The sequence below is a fragment of the Acomys russatus genome, chromosome 6 (genome assembly GCF_903995435.1).
Source record: "Acomys russatus chromosome 6, mAcoRus1.1, whole genome shotgun sequence".
Lineage (NCBI taxonomy): Eukaryota > Metazoa > Chordata > Mammalia > Rodentia > Muridae > Acomys > Acomys russatus.
In genome coordinates, this window is record NC_067142.1 from 75,479,354 (window position 1) to 75,503,735 (window position 24,382).

General features: G+C 48.5%; 1 protein-coding gene across 3 annotated transcripts in view; it reads right to left on the bottom strand.

The window, feature by feature from the left end:
• Positions 1-21,523, bottom strand: part of Ephx1 (epoxide hydrolase 1) — a 32,979-nt gene extending 11,456 nt beyond the window's left edge. Inside the window, exons 1-3 of one of the 3 annotated variants that reach the window (XM_051148029.1) lie at positions 21,389-21,523; positions 4,134-4,321; positions 1,629-1,809 (exon numbers count right to left, since the gene is read on the bottom strand). In XM_051148029.1, coding sequence (XP_051003986.1) covers positions 1,629-1,809; positions 4,134-4,316 — 364 coding nt within the window. In that variant the 5' untranslated portion in view covers positions 4,317-4,321; positions 21,389-21,523. Of the gene's footprint in view, positions 1-1,628; positions 1,810-4,133; positions 4,322-8,046; positions 8,184-18,079; positions 18,098-21,388 lie in introns of those variants that run through there. The other 2 variants (XM_051148028.1, XM_051148030.1) reach the window with 2 other exon arrangements.
• Between the last annotated feature and the right edge of the window lie 2,859 nt (positions 21,524-24,382).

The window sequence follows — 24,382 nt, forward strand, 5'->3', positions numbered from 1 at the left end:
AGGCAGGGCGGTGGTGGCGCACGCCTTTAATTCCAGCACTTGGGAGGCAGAGACAGGCGGATCTCCGTGAGTTCAAGGCCAGCCTGGACTACAGAGCCAGAGCTGTTACACAGAGAAACTCTGTCTTGAAAAGCCAAAAAAAAAAAAAAAAAAAAAAAAAAAAAAGAAAAGAAAAGAAAAAAAAAAAAGAAAAGACCATGGTGGTTTCTCAAAAATTTGAGACTAGAGTTTCCATCTGATTCAGCATTGCCATTTTTGGGTGGCAGCCCAGAGAGTGGAAAAGTCATTTAGCTTTGTGTTGTGTTTTGACCTTGAACATGAAACCCTCCCACCTGTGCCTCCAAAGTGCTGGGATCACAGGCATGCAGCGCTGTGCTAAATAAACACAAGCAGGGTCTTCATGAGCTGAGTGTACACCCAAGGTCTGTGTCACTCACAGCAGCCAAAGGTGTCCTTGAGTGTGTGAGTGGATAAAGGAAGTGTTTCCTTCACACTGTGGGATGTTATTTAGCCTTGAAAAGTAAGAACAGGGTGGGGTACAGGAATGAGCTGTGGAGTTCTTGCCTAGCATGCCTGAATCACTGGACTCCATCCCCAATACTGCAGCAAAAATGAAGTTTTGGAGCATGCTACTCAGGAGATGAAGACAGTAAGAAGCCAGGCACAAATAGAAGAAGAAGAAAAAAAAAAGCCAACCAACCAACAAAACACTTGCACGATTCCATTAAATGAGTAATTTCTGTAGGTGAATTCACAGAGATGGGGGCGGGGTCTGCTGAGGGCTGGGGAAGGTTGAGAAGGCTGGGGAGTGACAGGTACAGAGTTTCAGTTTGGGATGGTGGTGAACTTCTGGAAATAGCCTGCCTAACAGTAAAGCATCTTAATGCCACAGAATGCCACACTTATTGCCCCAAGCCACTGAATTGGGCACTTAAATTTCATCAAGGCCAGCGAATTTTATGTTACATGGATTTTACCACACACACAAAAAATTAGTGGATTAAAAAATTAACAGCATCATCTGATTTTATTAAACATCCCCTGCTTGATTCCGAGTCTGTGTGTTGTTAAAAAACTTGCCTTCTACTGAGGAAACTATTCATTCAGACCAGATAACCCTGGGGTGACCCTTCCTGGAAACAAAGAGTTAACTATGTGTCTTCATGGCCAGTGTGAGTGACAGCACACATAGGCTGGGACATGAGGTTGAGGGCTATGTTTGGACAGGACAGTTTATCATAGGCTTGACTGCTGAGTACTCCACAGAATTGTCTACCCTAAAACTCCAGCAGGGCCTGAGCTGACGCAAGCCATGCCTAGACCCCAGGCTTCCTTTACAGGCACTGCTCAAGGACCTCTCTGCATTGCTGAGTGCAGTTTGCAGGTCTCTGGTTACAAAACCATTGCTCTGCCCTTGTGTCTAACACTAAAGACTGATGGTTTGTTGATAGTGATGGTTTGTTGACTCAGGCATTATCTGTACATCCTGGCAAGATGGTGAACCACAACATCTCAGGGACCTAACACTCGCTTCTAGTGCTTGACTTAGGCATGGTTGACTTCTGCAGGAAGGCTACTCCTATGACCCGCTCCTCGCCCCCATCCTGGCTTGTGACCTGGAAACTCACCTTCAATCTTGGTCTTGAAGTGAGGGTACTGGTTGAGGACTTCCACCTGCTTCCTCCAGTCAAACCCATTCCTCCAGTAGGACACCACTTTCTTCAGGTAGTTGGAGTTGAAGCCATAGTGGAAGCGGCTGCCCTCCAAAGGCGGGGATGCCCGGAACCTATCGATCCTCTGATGTAAGTCCTGCAGCAAAGAAGCCAGGGTGGGTGGGTGGCAGAGGCAGGAGAGAGCTGTGCCCACAACTCAGAGTGAACCCTGCAGCCGTAGATGGACACCAAGGAAGGGCCACACAGGGCACCCATATGTGTCACTGGGTCCTTGAGAGGCATAGGGCTTCTCTTCTGTGGGCAGATTTCCTTTCATCTATGTTTGTTTCGTTGGAATGGGAGGTGCAGGGAGAGGCTGGAAGGCTTTGCCCATGCCACAGGTGGTCTCCCTTTTAGCTCTGTCCTCGCACAGATTTTTCATTTCTTACATGTGTGAACAATACTTTTTTTTTTTTTTTTTGGTTTTGTTTTGTTTTTCAAGACTGGGTTTCTTGTGTAGTCTTGGCTGTCCTGGACTGGCTTTGTAGGCCAGGCTGGTCTCAAATTTACAGAGATCCTCCTGCCTCTGCCTCCCCAGTGCTGGGATTAAAGGCATGCGCTGCGAGCCCAGCTACAACAATACTTACTTTTAGTTGGCCAAGGCTTCTCTAGTTCTGTAATTGGCAGCTTTGTAAATAGTCACATAGGAAGATTTTTAGGAAAGATGCCGGCCCTCTACTTTCTCCATGTAGCAAAGGAGCTGTCACAGAGGACCCCTGCAGGAGCAGCGAGCCCGTGGACACAGAGAGCCCCTGCAGGAGCAGCGAGCCCGTGGACACAGAGGGCCCCTGCAGGAGCAGCGAGCCCGTGGACACAGAGGACCCCTGCAGGAGCAGCGAGCCCGTGGTCACAGAGGACCCCTGCAGGAGCAGCGAGCCCGTGGACACAGAGGACCCCTGCAGGAGCAGTGAGCCGTGGACACAGAGGTCCCCTGCAGGAGCAGTGAGCCCGTGGACACAGAGGTCCCCTGCAGGAGCAGTGAGCCCGCGGACACAGAGGGCCCCTGCAGGGTTTTTGTTTGTTTGTTTGTTTGTTTGTTTTTGTTTTTGTTTTGTTTTGTTTTTGCACACCCTTTCAAAGACTTGGAAGTTATCCACCAGGCAGTTAAGAAGAACAAGTGGTAGGCTGCACTTGGCCTTGAGCCTTTGCTGTACAGCATCGAGTGATCCTAACTCAGATAAAATAGAGTGCCGAGGGCTCAGGGTCCAAATGCAACCCAATCTAGATAAAAGCATTCCAGCTGAGGGATGTGCCTGCTGCCTCCTGGAGTGGCTCAGGTGTCATCATTCCCAGAGATTTTCACATCCCCTGGCACCCTCACGCAGGCTTGGAAACCTTAGACTCCTTCTAAGTCTGGACTCCACCCAGGAGTGATCCTCAGAGCTCAGCTCCCGGCCTCAGCAGGAAGGGCCGGCACCGTCCCACACACAAACCTCAGCTGCTTGCCCTTGGCACCAGTCCAGATCCGACTCTCAATCCCTTCCTCCTGGGAACTTTTGTGACCTTTTGTTAGTGCCCCGATGACATTAATCTCTCTACTGCCGTGTGGGTCACCGTATCCTTGGATGCACTCCCCTTTTGTGCATGGATGCTAAAGGCTCAACTGTGTGACGGGAGGGTCTCTGAGTTCTCCAAGTCCTCTGCAGAGCATCCATCCATACACAGTAGCTGTTCAAGGATCACAGGGTGGAGGAAAGGATGGAGCGTGGAAGGTCTGGCCCCTGTGACCCTGCTTGAATCTGCCCCCGCCCCCAGGAGATTTCCTTCTCCCCTTCTCCTACTCACTGGCCCCTCCTTTCTGATTCCAACTCTATGTGGGGACTTAGACTTAGTCCCCTGAGACTTAGACCCCTTCTGTTTGTCCCTTCCATCTCCTGGGATGTAGTACCTACAGCACCATTCTCAGCTTCAGGGCCCACCTTCAAGAGCTGGCACAACAGGTGACAATGGGCAGGCTTGCTATAGAAATATGATGGGCCCAGGAGTGGTCCACACACAGTACAGGCTTGCCCAGTGCTGACCCTGTGGTCTCCATGCTACTGGATGTCCTGAGAACCACTTCCCTCTGTTAGGTGTGACCTCTACCTCAGCCCAGCTCACTTGCCCCCTTGAACTCTGTGCCAGCCTCAAGTGGGTGGAAGGGGAGGGGAATGGAAGCTTCCTTTGGTCTAGGATGCACACAGTGGTTCTTCTAGCAGCCCTCCTGGGCCTTCTGTGGGGAGGAAAAGTCGCTAGAGAGATGGGGTTAGTAAGCAGAAAATATATTTTGGGGAGCAAAATGTGCATGTCCTCAGGAGAAGAGTGGGCAGAGAAAACCACAAGATGGACCCATTTCCAAAACCCCATCATCAACCCTGTCCCCGACGCTAGTCCAAGGGAAACCCCTTTGGTTTTGACCCTGCCTGGCAAAGGGTGTCTCACCTTGATTTCTTCATCCGATGTTTCTACCTTGAAAGGTCGGATGCTCTCATCTTCTTCGGTTGAGGGCTTTGACCCGGGGCCCCACCACCCATCTTCAAGTGGTAAGGTTTCCTCCTTGTCCCGGGAGACGAACCAGTAGATGACATAGCCCAGCACTGAAGCCAGGAGAAGTTCCAGCCACATGACTCCTAGGAGATAAAGAGGATACGTCAGCAAGAGGGACAATCTGGCCAGAGCCTGGGACCTGGCTCTCCAGAGACCCCACCTAACAAAACGGCTCTTCCCGAATCTATTTCCACACGTGAGGGTTAATCTCGGCTGTGAACTTGATGGAGTTTAGAAGCCCCTAGGAGACTAGCTTCCGGGTATGCCTGGGAGGGTGCTTCCAGAAAAAAATGTGAACAGAGGTAGGAAGCCCCACCCTGAACATGGTTGGTGCCTTTTCAAGTGTGAGCCCCAGGCTGAGCGCCAGCATTGTGTCTCTGCTCACTGGCTGTGGGTCTAATGTGACTAGTCCCCTCCAGCTCCTGTCACCATGCCTGCCCTGCTGTGACTGACTCCACCCTCAAGCACAGCCCAAAGAAACCCCTCTTCCTTTAAGACATTTCTTACCAAGTAACCTGTCACCATAACCAGGGAACAACTAAGGCATGGCCTGCTCCTGGCCTTATTCATGTGGGTCCTGAGAGAAAAATCAAGCTGCCAGAATGAAAACGGCATTTCTTCTGTCAGCCTCACAAGAAACGCTAATGAGGAAAGGATTCTTCTATGTGACTGACAGTTGATGTGGGAAAAGACTCTGCCATGCCCCAAGCGCGCACAGCGGCTGCCACGGCCCCACACAGACAAGAATTTGGCTAATGTCTTCCACCTTACTCTGAAGCCTCTTCTCTTATTAGTCACAGCAGCCAAGGTTCCTGCTTCAGAGTAACCAATGTTGTACATCTTTGGTTTTTTTGTTTTGTTTTGGGGTTTTTTTTTGTTGTTGTTGGTTTGTTTGTTTTGTTTTTTGAGACAGGGTCTTTCTGTGTAGCCTTGGCTGTCCTGGACTTGCTTTGTAGACCAGGCTGGCCTCGAACTCACAGCGATCCGCCTGCCTCTGCCTCCCGAGTGCTGGGATTAAAGGTGTGAGCCAGTATGTCTTAGCTTTATCTGTTGTTGTAGTAGTTGTTATTATTATTGTTGTTGTTGTTATTATCATCATCATCATCTTGGTCACTGGGACATAGTCCCTGGTATCAAGTATAAGAGGCTGAGTTACACTGCCAGTCCCACACTCTTTATTTTGCCTTTAAAAACTCCCGTTGTTTCAATCTTTTCTAACGTGGGCATTATTTACTATGATCTGTGCATTCTCTTATGGTTTTGGTTGTGAACCTAATCTTTACAGTTTGAGCCCTTATCTGTGTATTCTCATGGCCTTGTTCTGCTATTCCTAAATTAGCAGTAGGACTTGGAGAGACACTGGCTACTGTTTTGTCTTAACGACGTTTGAGACACAGTTTGGCTATGGTGTCCAGGCTGGCCACGGACTCCATCCATCCTCCTGCCTCAGGCTTCCTAGTACCCAGGATTATAGATATGGTTCATCATGCCTGGCCAATAATTTTCTTATTTAGGCCAACGATGCTAAAGTCATACAATATAAACATATAAATATATAGACATATAAATATATAGACATATAAATATATAGACATATAAATATATAGACATATAAATATATAGACAGACATATAAATATATAGACATATAAATATATAGACATATAAATATATAGACATATAAATATGTAGACATATAAATATGTAGACATATAAATATGTAGACATATAAATATGTAAACATATAAATATGTAAACATATAAATATGTAAACATATAAATATATAGACATATAAATATATAGACATATAAATATATAGACATATAAATATATAGACATATAAATATATAAACATATAAATATGTAAACATATAAATATATAAACATATAAATATATAAACATATAAATATGTAAACATATAAATATATAAACATATAAATATATAGACATATAAATATATAGACATATAAATATATAAACATATAAATATGTAAACATATAAATATATAAACATATAAATATGTAAACATATAAATATATAAACATATAAATATATAGACATATAAATATATAAACATATAAATATATAAACATATAAATATGTAAACATATAAATATATAAACATATAAATATATAAACATATAAATATATAAACATATAAATATAAGCAAGAGAGTCAAACTTGCTTATAACTCCGCTAAGCGGTAAGAACTGCCCACACCCATGGTGGCTTCAGCCTAGTGCTGGGTGGGGGCTGTGGAGGCTGCATTTGGAGGCCTGTGGCTTCTGAGGGGCCACCTGCCCCCAAGGCTGCTCAAAAGGTTCTCTCTATACCCCTACGTGTGAAAAGAGGAGTTACTGTTCCATGTGTGGTCCTGGAAGGAGGGTTCTTCATGGGGCACAAAGGAAAGTGGGAGGTCACAGGTCCTGGGGACTGAGTCCAGCTGGGAAAGAGACAATGTGAGGAAGCCCACCTGTGGCTACACATGCCTTGTCTGTGTATTTTTTAAAATAGCTTATTAAAACAGGACACACACACCCCTACAGTGTGCCCACTTCAAGTGTACAATCCAATTGTTTGGAGTGTACTCACGGACATGGGCAGCCATCAGCAGAGCTGATGGCAGGGTATTGTCATTTCAACGAAGAGAAACCTTATACCCTGAACCTGTCACTTCTCTAGTCCCCAACCCATCCTGTGCCCCTGGTAAGCACGTCTCCAGTTTCTGCAGACATGCACTATTATGTTTCAGAAAATCTACGCTGCACTTTAATAGCCAGAGCTCTGAGTCTTTTGTCTTTTGTCTCAGGAGGAAGAAAGAAGAACTTGGTATCTGTAAACCAATACCGGAGAGATCCCAGCCCAGCACTGTGGCCAAGCTCCTCAGCATCCATCTTCCAGAGCAGTGCTCAGTTTAGCATGAACATGAGCCTATCCCTGGAGCGAGGGAAAGGCGCTTTCACTGCACACACTATAGTCAGGACCAGTCTGGGGCCACAGAGCAGGAAGTGCAAGTCAAGGCAGGAAAAAGCCCTTTTGAAAACCACCTGTGCGGGGCTGGAACAGTGGCTCAGTGGTTAAGAGCAAAGTCTGCTCCTCCAAAGGACCTGGGTTCAATCCCCAGCATCCACATGGCAGCTCATAACTATCTCTGTGTGTGTGTGTGTGTGTGTGTGTGTGTGTGTGTGTGTGTATTTCTCTCTTTGTCTGTCTGTCTCTCTCTCTCTGCATGTGAATGTCTCTATTTGTGTGTATTTCTCTTTTTCTGTGTCTGTCTGTCTGTCTCTGTGTGTGTGTCTCTCTCTGTATCTCTGTCTCTCTGTGTCTCTGTGTCTCTGTCTCTCTCTGTCTCTCTGTCTCTCTCTCTGTCTGTCTCTGTCTCTGTGTGTGTGTGTGTGTGTGTGTGTGTGTGTTGGTGTGCATCCCATCATTCCGTTCTCATGCCTCCAGACCAAGTCTTTAGTCTCTCAACCTGAGGCTCCCTCAGCCCTTGTCCTCAGACTCCTCTTTATTCAGGCGGTGAGACCAGCTTGAATTAAAGCAGGTTAGAGATGGCTGAAGATGAGTCCCTCTGAACTCAGGGAGGGACTTTGCATGGTCTCCAGACCCCCAACCCCCACCCCCTTTCCAGAGACTCTCTGTCTCTACCATTAAGTCCACTTCTTTGAGAATTTGGAATATTGTCACCTGTTGCCCCAGAGCCACTGAGAGAATAATTCTGCATGATATCATCAGGAGAGCAGCAAGCAGGGGCAGCAGGAAAGATGGCCAACCTGCCCAGGGAACTTTGCAATCCGTCTCCTACCTGACTGCAGCAGGAGGGACCAGAGCACCGCTGTTGTTTTCCCTGGGGACAAACGTGCTGGCCTTTACTTTTCTGGGCAGAATTAACCCAGCGTGCTCTGCTGTTCACCAGAGCTCAGGGCAGATGCCTTGACTCCCTGCAGGTCACAGGACACAGGTAAGGTGGCTGAGTGTGAGTCCCCACCGGCCCTGCCTTTTTGCACTTTCCCAGCCCAGTGACTCAGCTGATCCTTTGTGTGCACAAGGTAGCTTTCACCCTGGACTTCAGACAGCAAACTAAATCATGGTGACAGTGACCCGGAGGGCCCAGTGCTGGAGCTCCATCTAAAAACACAGAATCAGGCAAAAGGGCATAAGGGTGACTCACATCAGTTTTGGTCCAGTTCTTCCCCCTTAGGCAGAGTTTTGTTTACCCATGGGCGACTGCAGCCCGAAAGTGTAAACAGAAAATTTAGAAATAATTCTTAATTTAAAACTGTGTGCTGGAGCTGGGGGTGGGTGATGGTGGTGGCAGTGGTAGCGGCAGCAGTGGTAGCGGCAGCAGTGGCGGTAGTGGTGGCGGTGGCAGCAAATGCCTTTAATCCCAGCACTCAGGAGGCAGAGGCAAGTGTATCACTGTGAGTTCGAGGCCAGCCTGGTCTACAAAGCAAGTCCAGGACAGCCAAGGCCTCACAGAGAAACCCTGTCTCGAAAAACAAAACAAAACCCAAACAACAACAACAACAACAACAACAACCAAACAAACAAAAACAAAAAACGAAACACTGTGTGCTGGGCTGGCAGGATGGCACAATGAATAAAAGCATTTGCTGCTAAACCTGATCGCCTAAGCTTGACCTTGGGTGTCCACACTCTGGATAGAAAGAATGACTCTGGAAAGTTGTTCTTTTCACATTCCCTCCCTCCCAAAAGACCCCACAAGCTCTGATTGTGAGTGGCAGCATCTCCCACTGCTCTGCTCCACCCCAGCCAGGTCGTAAGTTATTCTTTTGTACAATGTATCTAGGATGTATACCCGATGTGTCCACTATCTAAGAGCCCTGTCAGGTTATCACAAAGATGGGCTTGAATTCACATAACCCTATTTCACTTCACAATGGGGCCCAAAGCTTGGCTGGGATGCTGGAATATTCCACGGTACACTGCTGTCAACGTGCACTTTAATTATTAGTCATTGTCAACCTTTCATTGGGCCTAATTTAAGCTCTGCTTTATCAGCAGCGGGGTTGTACAAGACTGTATGGTACATCGCAGGTCTCAGAGCTGTCTTCGTATTAAGGCCCCTATGCGGTGGGGTACCCAAAAAGCTCAAGAATAGAGGGGTGGGGTGGGGTGTGGGTGATACAAAGCAACAGATCCAAAGAGCAATTTGAAGGTCCTGCCTCTTACAGTCTAATCCAGGTGGAAGAACATTAGAATTTTCAGGACAGAATTATACTTTGATCAAGGTGCCTTGGAGTCACTGGGCCTCAGACAATAAAGCAGGACTCCCTGCAATGTCTCAGCCCACTGCCCACCTCTAACCACCACTGTTACTTAATTGCAGGTAATGAGGGTACGTGACATTTTTTTTTTTTCCCTCTGATTAGCCTCAAGTAGCTGCTGGCATTGCCCTTCCTCAGGTTGAGTTTGCTAATGTCTGCGGATCAACAGTTCAGACAAATCCACTGTTCATGGACCTTTTCAAACAAACAAACCCCAACACTTATTTAAGGTAAGAATCAGCGAAGGGAAGTGCCCAGTTCCATGCTTGTGAAGATTACAATTTATGGCCCAAGTTTGTTACCACAGTGTATTTGCAGTCTGAAGCTTTCATACCAGCCCTGGACCTCAGAACACTGATAACCAGGAGCCCAGGTACTATGGCCACCAAGGAGTCTCTTTTCCTCTCCAACTGAGAGGATACTAAACAATGCTTTCCCTGATAGTGGGTACTGCAGTCTGAAAGGGGCACAGCCTGGGGTCCAATCAGTTAGAGCTGGTACCCACTGACTGTGGGTATATCTCTGCACGTACCCCTCCCCTGGGACTGAGCACTTGAGGTACCCACCATCCAGCACAGGGTAGACTTGGCGCCTGCTTCATTTGAAGACTCAGGAAAGGGGGGGTTCTAGCACTTCAGTGCATATTGGAGGTGACTGGATAAAGAGTAAAGGTTTGTATGTGGTCTAGGGAAGGTAGAACACTGATGCCGTTCACTACAGTGAAGGACACCTCAAGGAGGTGTCATCATCAGCTCAGGTGGCCATGGGTACCTCCACTGTGACACTTCACCTGGGTTCTGACTTCTCAGGAGAGGTCAGTTCCAGAAGGCCCAGTTCCTGGAAGACCTAACCATGAGTCCCCTAGAAGATGTGACATGCCAGTGTCGCTAAGTGTCAGGTAGCATGCTGTGTGGTCTAGGTAACATGGTAGCACACTTGGTGACACAGGAAGGATGCTGCCTGGCTTTCCTCCAGAGCTTCCGTGCCATGGCACCCCAAATGGCAACTCTGACACACCTGGCTTTAGAGGTAGGGGAATCTTGGGGGTACAGTGGGGGTGTGTTTTAGTATGTTCTCTTTCTTTGGTGGTTCCATTTGCAGCTCTACCATAGCAGCTGTGGGGCGCAGGTTAAGCCGTGAATCCCTCTGAACCTTTGTCGTCTAGAGTGTGGGGATCAACCTATGGGACTGAATGGCTCTGAGCAGGTGCTCCACCAAACTGGGTTCCCTTTCCTGTCCCCCAATTCACTGTGTGGGACCCCCAGAGCCAAACACTCTACAGCAGCCTGTGTGCACAGGATGGAGGTGAGAGTGTCCAGTGGGGACACCAGTGTCCTAGGGCACCCACTGCCCTGTCCATGTGCCCTCACCAAAGCTGTACTGCAGAAGGATCAAGCCAAGCCCAGCACATGTAGGCTTGTGACCCTCCATGCTCTGTCAGCCATGTCCTAGGGGTGCCTGCCTTTGCTGTTAGCTCGAAGAAGTCTTGTTCTCATCATCAGGGGCCCCACCGATGTCTACCTTGTATTGAATAGCCACAGTGATGTCTTCTGTGTGGCCTCTTTCTGTTGCACTAGCGAACATTCTAACCTCTTCAAAATACCAAGGATTAGGGGATATCAGGAAAGACTCTGACACAAAACAAAAAGCAAGTCCCGAGTTCCTTTTTATCGGTCTTGCTCCTGAAACTGGAGCTAATTGCTCTTGTACCGAAGGTGTTGTTCTCCCAGTAGTTTTTTTGTTTGTTTTGTTTTACAATAAGAAAAACACTGTGCCCAGAGAACTGGCAGGGCTGTGTGTGTGGCTCTGTGCAGATGTCCCTAGCACCTGTGAGGAGATGTGTTGATGCCCAGGGCTACACAAGCTACAAGAAACCATGTTTTTTTTTTTTCTTGGAGTTATGGCATCCTCCCCAAGGAAATGATTGGTTGCTTAGTAAAAAAGATGTGTTAAAAAAAAAATTAAAAAAGCAAAACCAACCCAGCTGGATATATATGTTACAATATTTTAACTGATGGGCTCGGGACATGGCTGAGCAGAGCATTAGATTTCTTTCAGAAGATGAGGACTACATTCCCAGCACTCACATGCGTCTCCAATTCTAGTTTCAGGAGACCTTGGCATTTGCTGGTATTGTACATATGAAGTACACAGAGATACATGCAGGTAAAATACCAGGTTCATAAAAACAACAATAACAAAAGCTAGAAAACAAAAAACCATAGTAACTGAAGGACAGTGCCATTTACTGGAAATTTAGTGAGCAACCAAGTCCTTATGAGTAGAATTAAGGCTATACATATAGACATATTTTAAAGTTAGGTGCTGTGTGGCTCTCACTTTGGTGGCAGACGTCTTGTCCAGCATATATGCTGTGTTCCACTCTCAGTGCCACAGACAAAGCATTGTGCTTAGTATTATTAGCCTTCATACTTTCAAATAATAGACAAACAAATGCATGTGTTATCTACTCAAGCATAAATTTCAATTTTCCATTTTTAAACCATGAAAAGCTTTATCTGAGAATCTGTTTCAACCACGCCAGGTGTCTCATACAATAAGCTCCAGCGGGCGTGACAAGTGTGACTGGGACATTGCTGTGTGGCTTCCTTCTGTTTGTGAAGTTCATGGAACAAAGGTCAGTCTGGAAATCTATGGGCATCACTCTGATAGCCAGCGGCCCAGTGACTATGTAAACTCAGGGAGACACAGTTGGTAGGGTAGGGTAGAGTAGGGAGCTGGGCAAGAGGTCAATTGGAGAACTGGTGTCAAAGAGAGGTGTAATTTGCACGCAAGTGACCCCACTGCCGCTTCTCTAGATGACAGAGATGTGTGTGTGTCTATTCTAGACGTCCTGTGGGTCTTTAAAAAAAAAAAGATTTATTTATTATGTATACAGTATGCATCAGATCACATTGTAGATGGTTGTGAGCCACCATGTGGTTGCTGGGAATCAAATTCAGGACCTCTGGAAGAGCAGTCAGTGCTCTTAACTGCTGAACCATCTCTCCAGGCCCCTTTCCTGTGGGTCTTACCATTTATACCTGCCCAGCAGCTTGCATTCTCAGATGTCTCCCAATCACCAATGCATGTGGCATTGAACTGGGTAAACCTGTCTCCCTAAGCTTTGCCTTCTTCTGGGGTTTCCACTCTGCCACATGCCCCTGTCAGGTTTCCAAAACAGGTTCCCTGCTAACCCTTCCTTATCCCACGGACACGTCTGTGAGTTCCACAGCTTCTCTTCCAACGCGAAACTATCAAGTCTGTTTCTGCCATCTCTCCCTGGGACTGTGGCCAGGCCCTGACTGACCTCTCCCACCCTAATCTCTGCGTACCTCGGGTCTCTCTCTCTGAGAAAGAGAGAGAGAGAGAGAGATAGAGAGAGAGAGAGAGAGAGAGAGAGAGAGAGAGAGAGAGAGAGAGAGAGAGAGAGAGAGAGAACTTGCCATGGCTCCAAGACAAAGCAGAGCTGTCAGTGTACAGGCAATTCCACTGGCCTGCTCTCAGGGACCTAGAGCTAGCTGCTCATGTCCTGACCTGCCACCGTTGCCAGGTGCACCAGCTAAGTGCTTAGATAAAAGCCACCCACATCTCTCTCTCTCTGTTCTTGGGATTCCCTCTTTCTGTTTGCTGCATGCACTCCCTCTCTCCCTCTCTGACCCTTCTCTCTACCCTCGCGGCTCTGTTCTCAGTCAGTCTGTCTGTCTACACGTCCACCTGTCAGCCTCTAGTCCCTCCCCAGGTCACCACTTCCCCCAATAAGCCTCTTTTACACCAGATCTGTTGCATGGCACAATTTCTCAGCAGTACATCTTGGTTCGGCCTGGCAAAGATACCCCTTCGTCCCATTATATTTCATAACAGGGATCTCCAAAGCCTGGGTGGTCTGAAGACCTACCTCCTCCCCCTGCATGAGCTTGTGCCCCACACCCTAACCATCCGGGTTTCGTTTTGTGCTCAGCAACCTCTCCTGTCCCCAAGCTCTGAGGGTGTGATTCACTCCCAACGCTTCATGCCTGTCTGTACTTAGTCCCTCACACCGTGGCCTGGGCCTCTCTCACTGTAAGAAGCTACTTCAGTTCCCTTCTGTGTTCTCAGACCCTGGCACTTACTGGTTATTCAATATTGACTGAATGAAATTTAACAGTTCTCTGGATAATAAAGTAGACCATAGAAGTTTTTTTTAAATGAAAACAACCTTAAATTCCCCCTAAGCAATAGCATGCAGTTTACTTCTCAGCATACTCTGGAGGGTTGAAGGATTGAGAATTATTGAAAGAGTGGAAGAGAACAGAGTGGGGTCAGAGGGCACTCACTGCAAGCCTCAGGGGTCAAAGGGCACTAACTGCAAGTCTCACAGATTGGGTCAGCCAACTGCCCTTGGAGTGAAGTCTGCTCTCTTTACCCCAGCAAGTGCTCAATCAGACACAACTCTGAAATCACCCTCAAGTACCAGCTAATAGTGACTCAGCACATGTGGTCTTCACAAGGTAAATTACAGGCCTGGATGGATAGTTGGGGGTTTTCCAGAACAAAGGCCAACCAAGGAAGTGCACAGAGTCCTGCCAGTGTTGGCAGCAGGCCCTGGATCTGACTAGACATGAAGAGTGCTCCCTCAGAGAGGCTGTGTGAGATTTCCGGATGGTGACTTGGGCCCCCTCCAACCCCCGGCAGCTCCTCCTGGGGGCATTCACCCTTTGGCTTGGGAATGTGGGGATGAGGCGAGTGAGGGAAAACCATTCACCTGCTGCCAGGCCAGAGGGAGAGTGAGGTCTGGCCTCCTCTAGACCCTAGATCTAACTGGCCCTGGTAATCCCATCTATCTCCCTTCCTGGCGGGGGGGGGGGGGGGGGGGGGGGGGGGGACAAGCAAACTCTCAGCAGGAAAAGGAAAGCCTTTGACCCATCTGAATTCCAGTCAGCCTGCCACCCTGGGGGGGAGGGGTGCTGGAGACTTTGCTGACAACTCCCAGCTCACCACCCCAGGTTTAAGGCTGGTCAGTGATAAGATAGATAAGAGGGGCTTCCTCAGATCGTACAGATTGTCAATGGCCTGTCTTTTCTCCCTCAGTCTACTGTCCCTGTGCTGTGGTGGCTCGGCTATGGCGCATGCTCTGTATTGAGTGTAATGTCTTGTTTCTCTCTGAGCACAGCCTTGGAGCTGAGCACGGGACAACAGGCCAGAGTCAACAAGCAAGAGAAGGAAAGGTGTTTGAAGGCAACAGAGAAGAGAAAGAATGGAACAGTGTGAGGAGAGCCCTAACAGGGACCTGTGGAAGGTTACATTGACACAGGTCAGCAGCGATGGCCAGGAAATTCATGATACGGAGGTGCTCTCTGCTGAAGCACACCAAGGGCCAGCCCAGCCAGAGGCCAGGCCTTCAGTGTTGCCTCTGGACCTTCCTAAGGTCAAAGACTGTCCCCCAGGCTTCAGTCTGACCATCACCACAGAGGAGCTGACTAGGGAGGGTAGGGAGCACATGGGTGGGTGAGCAAGCCCTGGATGCCTTTAGAGAGGGAATGGGGGTTTCCAGTGTGGAAAAGCCACATCAATGCATTGATTCAACGCTGTGTATAAGCTTTAAACTTAGAGAGGAGGCTGGGAAATCCAGCTCATGAATTAGGAATTGTTACTTCCCTGAGTGTCAGGGAAAGGTCCCAGGGTGACGTCCTGAGATCTCATTAACAACAGCCTCTTGACTCCATCTTATGGGCTCTCAAACAAATATAGTCCATGAACAAATATTTTTCGGTATTGAGGATGAATCCCAGGGCCTCACTCCTGTAGGCTCACGTTCTACCACCAAGAGAGTCCAGCTCTGTGTTCACTTATTTCCCCCAATGCCGCCACACAGGTTTTTAAGTCCTATAACGAGGGACAGGCAGGAGATACCACATTGCCAGGGTGGTGAGCTGAGGCTTTGGAGTTTCACCAGAGACCTCTCCCATCTCCAGCTCTGCCAACCAAAATAGGAGCTGTCAAGTTTTCCACTGGCTTAGAATGTCTAGGAACACATCTCTCCCTCCACCCTCTTATGGAGGAAGCTTAGCCCATGTGCTAGGATGACAGATGTCCACATCTGGGTAGCAGGAGTGGACCACCCAGCACCCCGATCTTCCTTCACTCCACGAGCCACTCTCTGTGCTTTGTCCTCACTGCACCCAGCTTTTCCTCGTGGACTGGAAGCTTCCTCACCAGCAGGTGACAGGGTTGCCTCGAGCCTCGAACCCGGGTGGGGGGGGGCTTTTGAGTGATGCAATCCACCTCCCTTGCTGCTTGGATGCAGGGTGAACTTCCTGCATAGCCCCCTGAGGTCTGGCCAGCCTCCCAGCACTGCTCTCTGGCTTGTTTCATTTTAGGCTGGGAGAGTGCTGAATTTGCCTGTAGCCGTGTCTAGGTTGCAAAAAAAGAGAATCAAGTCAGGGGTTCGGGCATGTGGGGAGGGAGCTGGTTGGGGCTCAATGGCATTTGCCTAGCTTTTGGGATGCTCTGGGCTCAATCCTCAGTACTGGGAAGAAAAGAAAAATCCGTAGGTCACCTCTGTTGTTTAGGTGCCTCACCCCACCATCTTCTCCTCCTTGTGTACGAGCTCTCAGAGCACAGGACACAGGTTGAGAGGCTCGTGGGAAGAGAGCAGAGCCACCTTCTCCGCTGCATGCCTCCTCACCTTTCATTTTCTGTGTGTTTCTGCTTTCTCAGAAGGACAAGCTCATTGGGCCGTGGGTCTGCCAGAGGCAGGTAAGCTGTAAGGGGCAAAGCATAGCACTCTGGATAGGTAGAGGAGACCACTCCCCTAAACTGCCCTGCCATTCCCAGGCTCATAGGTCCAGAGACCTGTGGTCTGACTTCCTTATATTTTAAAAAGATTTACAGGGCTGGAGAGATGGCTCAGAGGTTAAGAGCACTGACTGCTCTTCCAAAGGTCATGAGTTCAATTCCCAGCAACCACATCTTGGCTCACAACCATCTATAATGAGATTTGTATACATAATAAATAAATAAATCTTAAAGAAAAGATTTACAAAACAAACTGTCCAAGGACACTAGAGTTGCTTACAATTGAGACAAAGTCTCCAGGTTTCTACACACAGTGTCATCTTACAACGTATATAAAGCCAAGGAACAAAGGTAAAACAGGTACATTTACCTGTGAGTATATAAACTGATGACACCATGGGTAAGTGGAGGGTTTTTTTATTGTAGATTTGAGGGAAAGAACAGCCTCAGGCATCTGGAAGAGTCCAGAGCTGGGAGAGAAAGCAGTAGACTGGACATGGCCAGCAGACTGGACCAGGCCGTGAGAGAAACAGGAGGAAAGGGTGCACACAGGGTGTATGGGGAGATCTGGTGAGAGGTGACCAAGGGGGTATACACAGCTGAATAGCGGGGCTATAAGGAGAATGAATAGCAAGGGGGAGGGAAACCCATGAGGTGGAGTTCAGGGCAGTGGAGGAGGTGAAAAGAGGCGGGTACTTGTGATACTAAGAGAGCCTGGAGGTCAACGTGCACTTTGGCGTGCTAATAGGCCCACGAATGGCCATTTGTCCCTTGTGATAAGGGACAAGTGATAAGGAAACAGAAATGGAGGGGAACCATTGGCTTTTGTCTAAGTGCCAGAATTTGGGGAAATGGAATTCCCTTCGGACCTGACAGTGAGACAGGCAAGTAGTGCTTCCAGACGCTAGAAAGACAAGAAAAAAGACACCGGAGATGGAGGAGCCCCTCACCCCCAGGATCAGGGTAAATCTCTTACAAAGAATTTTCAAGCTGCCTGCAAGGGACTCTAAGTCTTAGAGAAAACCTTACAAATAAACCTGAACCATGTTTAACAGTCAAAACTCATGTCTCCAATTCCTTGTGACATACAGTAAGAATTACTTTGACATTTCTTGACCTGCTTTAAAAAAAAAAAAAAACAAACCAATACTCCCTTCTTATCAGCAAACAGGTGTACGATGAACCTCATAAACCACTGTGTAATCTCAGTTGCTAAATAAAGTTTTAGATAAAGGCAGGTATGCTAAAACATGTCTAATTTTCTAAATCCTTCTAACAGGGAGACTTCAAACGCCACCAAGGGACCTACGTTGGGCCCTCCCTTGAAGCAGTCACACTCAGGTGGGCACCATTAGTGCACTATGGCATCTTCCTCTGTCCTATCAGTATCAAGGAACAGAAATAACTTAGTGACAAGAGAGAATATAGTGGCAGCTGGGCCTAGATCGTCATGGCAGGAAGCATGGCGGCATGCAGGCAGACACGATGCTGGAGAGGAGCAGAGCGTTCTGCATCTGGATCTGCAGGCACCAGGAAGAGACTGTGACACTAGACCTGGCTTGAGCACCTGAGACCTCAAAGCCCATCCCCAGTGACACACCTCCTCCAACAAGACCACGCCTCCTAATTGTTCCATTCCCTGAGCCTATGGGGGCCATTTTCTTTCAAACTACCTCCTCCCCGCACTGCTCTTGCTCCCAGCTACAAGTGGTCTTAGGCAGAGCTAGAGTCGGGTGATGACCGTGTACAGGAGGGTAGGAGAACTGCAGTTACCTGCAGATTTTGAGCAGCTGTCATCCACGGTAAGATGGGACTTATCCGTGACAAAGCTGTCCTGAGTCACGCTCACTGCTGTAGGGAGTCCCTCACTCATGCCCCTGTAAGCCCGATCAACTCATGGGTTTATCACGTGGTTCTTCTGTGGAAGCATTTATCATCTCACCAGTAAAAGTCACACAACTGTCCTCTCTCTCTCTCTCTCTCCTTTTAAGTCTGTATAAAAAAACTATTTTTTGAGACAGGTTTTTCTGGCCTTCTGGCCTTGAATTCACAGAGATCTGTTTGCCTCTGCCTCCCAAGTGCTGGGATTAGAGGCATGCGCCACAACCACAGGCTAAAAGCTCTTTTTCTTCTTTCTTTTTCTTTCTTTCTTTCTTTCTTTTTTTTTTTTTTTTTTTTTGTGTGTGTGTGTGTGTGTGTGTGTGTGTGTGTGTGTGTTTTGAGACAGGGTTTCTCTGTGTAGCCTTGGCTGTCCTAGACTTACTTTGTAGACCAGGCTGGCCTCGAACTCACAGTGATCTGCCTGCCTCTGCCTCCGGAGAAAGCTCTTTTTGTTAATAAACTTCACCTGTGCTTCATACTGACTCACCCTGGAATTCTTTTCTGCACCCTAGGTCAAGATCCTGGCTGTACCTGACTAGAGGTTTATGGGAAAGCCCCAGGCTGCACAGTCACAGTGCTGAGCTGTGCCCTCGTTGCCGCTGAAAGCCTGACTCCTGCGCTATCACCTCATGGAATACTATACCCCTGAGAAACAAAGGCATTTCCCTCTGTTCTAAAGAGCACTTAAAGTTCAGGGAGGATGTTTGCTCAAGATGGTCCAACCACTAAGACACATCCACCATGGGTCACTGCTCACCAGCCTCTTGGCTGCTGAGGGCAGCAAAAACTCCTACTTCTTACTCAGAAACAAGGCTTTTTGTTTGTCAGCTGGTCAACTAGAGACTTTTCTGTACAGACTTTTTAATAACACAGCTGAAACAGCCCCCCCCTTTCCCCCCCTAAAGTGGGCTCCCCAGGCCTTGGAAGAGTGCACAGGGTGTGGCTTTGCGGTGGCTTGGGTCCATAGGAAAGTGGGAATGATCCACTGGCCACAAAGGGAGGACAGGCATTGGGCCAGGAGTCAAGATGCCACCCCAGGCCTGTGAGAGTGGGAAGGAGCATACCGGCCAGTCTGAAAGTCAAACAGTTGCTCTCTGGGGAGAAGGCGTGAACTGTGATTTTCCTCAATAAAAATCAACACACCCCAGTAGTGGGGCAAGTTGCTCCTTTGAACCAGTTTGTGCAATTGGTTATGTAACAGGTGGAGACCCAGGCTCCCCCCTCCCCCCATTCCCTGGGCACTGCCATGCAGAAGGTTCTCAGCAGAATCTTTCCCAGTCTTATCAACACAGCACACTGGAGACTCTGCCATGACACTAGCTTAGCCTGAAGACCACCTGCAGGTGACCCAGAAGGTCAGTGGGTCTGAGCAGTAGTCCTCCTGCCTCTAATCTCGTCCTTGACCTCTGTTGTCCCCCACACCCTCCAACCAGACTGTGTTGCCATGCTTTCGGTTTCAGAACAAGACTTACAAAATAGAATTCAGGAGGCCCTTTAAGTATCCTAGCCTAGACCAGAATACTAGGGGGAAAATGCCAGGGGCCAGGGGCGGGAGGAGGAGGAATGCTGCTCACAGTGGGCAGTAGGTAGACACTGGACCCCAGGGGTCTGATGGAGGTGCTCACCATCTCACTAAAGATCCCTCCCTCAGCTCACCATGTACCTCCCAGTCACTACACCTGGGGCAGCAAGTGTGTGTAAGGCACAGCCAAAAGGCAGGTGCAGTCACACCGGAAAACACGGTGCATTACCGAGGGTGCTGAAGTTAACACAGCCGACTGGCTGAACAGTGAAGAGTTTAGGGGGAATCTTGTTTTCCTGGAATTTGGGGCATCAGAAAGTTTGGGGCCTTCTCACACCGGTCACTCCTCATAGGTGGCAAATGACATAAAAGCTATCCACATCAGGCACACTCCTGTCTCAGGACCTTTGCATGTTTGCTCCTCGGCCGAGTGCAGCCGGACACTAATTAGTGGCGCACAATTCTGACTCTTTCAGAGTGTTCAAAGTGTTGCCTCAATGAGGCCTTCACTTTCTGCTCAACATTCCTTCCCCTTCACCCCCTTGGTTTCTCGAGACAAGGTTTCTCTGTGTAGCCTTGGCTGTCCTGGACTACTTTGTAGATAGACCAGACTGTCCTCGAACTCACAGCGATCCACCTGCTTCTGCCTCCCGAGTGCTGGGATTAAAGGTGTGTGCCACCGTGCCCGGCTATCTTTCTATTTCCCACAGCACACTAACATAATTTATATTTTACAAATATATACTCATTTATTTTGTGGTGCTGGAGAATCCGACCCGGGGGCCTTGAAGTTTGTTTGTTGTCTGTCTAAGAAGACACGGGTCCCATGAAAGCAGGTTTCAGCCTGCCACCTCCAGGGCAGGGGCCAGTGTCTGAACAGTCAGTCCCTGTCCCTAAGAACAGCCCCATTGGAGATACTTCTTCAGGGACACAGAAAGTCATCACGTGGCTCTCCTCGTGTGAGTATTTGGGAATGGAAACTGTTTGCTGAACACGCCCATGTTTTTTGCTTTTCCCCCCTCTTAGTCTTCTGCTACGTCAAACCAGGCACAGCCAGGGAAAGGCTTCACTCGAGGAAGGAAGCCACTATCACACTAAAAAACAACGTGAGCCTCTGCGGCACTGTTTTAAAAAAAAAAAAAGAACGATCACTCGAATTCGGAGGCAGAGAAGCAAATGTCTGAACTCTGCAGTCCTCGCCAGCAGTGGCAGAATGCTAGCAAAGGCGCCATCCTAAGGCTGACCTGCACACGCATGCACCGGATCTCCCCACCTCCTGCCCGATCCCCGCAACCCAGCTCTGGTGAGGCAGTCCTGCTTCCTGAAGTTTAAACTGCGGGAGGTGCCGACTGGAGGAGTTAAAATTCAGAGTCACTACTTGGCCACTGCGCCGCCACCCCTACCCCACCCCGCTACCCGGATAGTCAGGTGCCAGGGCAAGCGGCAGGTCAGAGGGCTGAAGAGAGGCGTGGTCGGGCCTAGCACCCATCCCTTGCTTCCGAGGAGCAGCAGGACTGTCCAGGGAGGGGGGGGGGCGTCGGATGCGGGACAGAGAGGCAAGGCCCACAAGGCAAGCCGGGATCGGCCTTGGGATAGGTGGAAGAGCATTTAGCTGAGGGAGCTACACGCAGCCCTGGCTACTCTCGCGCTGGGGTGCCGCCGCTGTCCCCGGAGCTTACAGTCAGGATCGCGCTCGCGCTCCAGCGCTCCAGCGGCGGCAGGTGTGCGGTTCCTCCTCGCCCCAACTCCTCTTGAGCCTCTCTGCTGGGCGCTGAGTTGTGGGGACCCCAGCTGCCTGTTAGCCCCGCCCCTACTAGCCCCGCCCCCCTCCGCTCCACCCGCGGGTTGCCTAGCTAACATTGGCTTACTTGCACTCCGATCTAAGGTTTTACCTAGTCTGGCAAAGTCTGCTATTCTGAACAGGATACTGGCAGTTTAAAGCCTGTGAAGTCTAAACACAGAAGCCCGAGCTGGCCTGGTGCTACTGCCTTCCTCTCACCTTTCTAGCAATTCGTTGTAATTATTATGTAAACGAATTGGTCAGTGAAAAGACGTTCAAAGGGAAAACCAAGATCTGGGGATAAGGCTTGGGGGTGGGGTGCTTGCCTCGCACGCGCAAGGCCTTGGAGTCCATCTTCAGAGCCACAAATAAAGAATGAAGTGTGGATATAAACACAAACAACTCAAGTCTGTCTTTAGGCACACAATGTGAGGTTTGCTGGTATGCCGCCCACGAGGCATGGACACCAAGCAAAGGCCAGCGCAGGGAGGAAGGAGACAGCGGTCAAGCAGAAGGCCTGGGCCAACCGCAGATCCTGGCACCCTCGGGACTAACCTGCTCTCCTTTAGCCAGCCTAGCCAGTCATTTACCGCTCTCCTAAGACTAGCCAGCAGCCTGCACATGCTTCAGTCAGCACACTGACAAGATGACCGGGTACACTGCTGCGAGGGCCTAGCAGGGCCTGCTGTGGGCTTCAGGCTTATAACCTTGCACACATTTGACGGTGGGGGAGGGTCCTCTTTTTCACCTTCCACCCTTGGTCTCCAGCCTCTCTCGCTGCTCATCACCACCCAAGCCTTCTCCATTCAAACCGAGGGCCAATTTCTCTCCAGTGAACTCAGGAACAGGTTAGAGTGTCCTCAGTCCTCTATCCAAACCTGGAATTTCCTGGCCTGTCAGCTCTACCCGGCTACGCATTCCCTCTCACACACCTGTGGTCCTCCTTCTCCACAGGGTGCAGCCCTGGACCGGTCCCTAGCTGCCCTCTAATCGCTCCCATGGGAGCTCTGCCTCTTACCAGTCACCAAAGCAGATAAATTATTATTCCTAAAAAAAGGGAGAACGGAAACACTGGGCAGTGGTGGTGCTCAACTTTCTTCCCAACACCCAAGAAGCAGAGACAGGTAGATCTCCAAGTTGGAGGGCAGCCTGGTCTACAGAGGGAATTTTGGGAGAGCCAGGGCTACACGGAGAAACCCTTTCTTGGAAAACAAAAATAACAACAACAAAAGAAAGAAAGAACAATGAAAAAAGAAAACATTCTGGCTCTAGTTTCAGGTGATGGATGTACCTTCTGCGAATGTGCTAAACTCGCCTGCCTTCCTTAGGATTCCTATCGCTGAGATAAAACTCCATGATGAGAAGCAGCTTGGGGAAGAAGGGGTTGCTTTCAGCTCACAACTCCCACGTCACGTCCATCGCTGAGGGAAGTCAGGGTAGGAACTCAAGACAGGCACGTGGAGGTAGGAACTGCATCAGGAGCCACAGTTACTGGCTAAGGTCCATCTAGCCAGGCTTGGCACCACTCCTACTGGTCTGGGCCCACCCACATCAATCACTAATCAATAAAATGCTCTAAAGATTTGCCTGCAGGCCAGTCTTATAAAGGCATTTTCTCAACTGTGGTTCCCTTTTCTCAGATAATTCTAGCTTGTGTCAATTTGACAATACATCACATATACATACATACATACATACATACATACATACATACATACAAAAATCCACCTAGTACAGCACTGAACCTATGGTGCTGGATGGACTTAGGTACTGGGTGTGGCCCTGAACTAGGACAATTACTTGGCAGGTAGAAGGCCCTAGGTTGGTCCTCAGCATGATAAAAATAAATGAAGCAAAAGCCAGAGTAAATGTTACGATATGTGGACTACATATGATTAAAGCTACTGCTGCAAACAAACAAGACCAAAGCAGAGTGCAATGGTAAAAGACAGATGCTTGAGAAATTTGCCTATAAATTACTTCTAACCGTTGTCGCACAAAGTATTGACACAAAGTTGGACTATTTAACATTCCCTGTGGAAGCATCTCCCAATGGTATCTCTTTATTGGATCACTGTTGTTCAGAGTAGGTACTGAGAAAGCAATCTTTCCCTATCCTGCTCATGCAAGGGTATTGTGAAAAAACAATCTCTTAAGTCAATTACCAGGATAGGCCACGACTTAGATAACAAAGAAGGCAAAGGAATTCCAGACTGTAAAGGATGCATTGGCTGAATTACTCTATTCACTGCTCTTAAATCCGTCACCATCCTCTATTTTCCTGGTTTCTTTTTTACAACAAACACAGGAATTCCATGGGCTGGTAGACTCTTCTATATGGTGAGCCTACGGATGCTCTTATACCAGTTCTTGAAGTGCTGGCAATTTGTCTTTTGTTATGGGCCACTGCTCTTGCCACACACATCTGTTTGATATCAATTTTAGGGGCAAGGCTGTTGGTATGTCAGCAGTGGCCCTTTTATAAAATTGGAAACTCAATACCTGTGAAGTTCTGTGTTTGGGCCATGGGCACAGCTTGTGATTATTCTTGGTTATACGTGTCAATATCTTCTCCAGAAACATCTACCATTTCACCCCTAATTTCATCATTGTCTGTCTCTGTGACTGCAGGAATATTAATTTGGGTACTCCATTGTTGTAAAAGATCCCTTCCCCATGAATTTATGACTATATCAGCCACACCATAGGGTCTCAACTTCCCTGTTTGCCCTTCTGGTCCCACACACTTAATCCACCGTACACTTTGTCTTATTTGAGATAATTTACCAAGTCTATAAACTGTGTATAAGCCTTCTGAAGTGGCCAGTCTGGATTCCAAGACTTTTGAGAAAGGATCGTGACATCTGCTTCTGTGTCCAACAAACCTTCTATT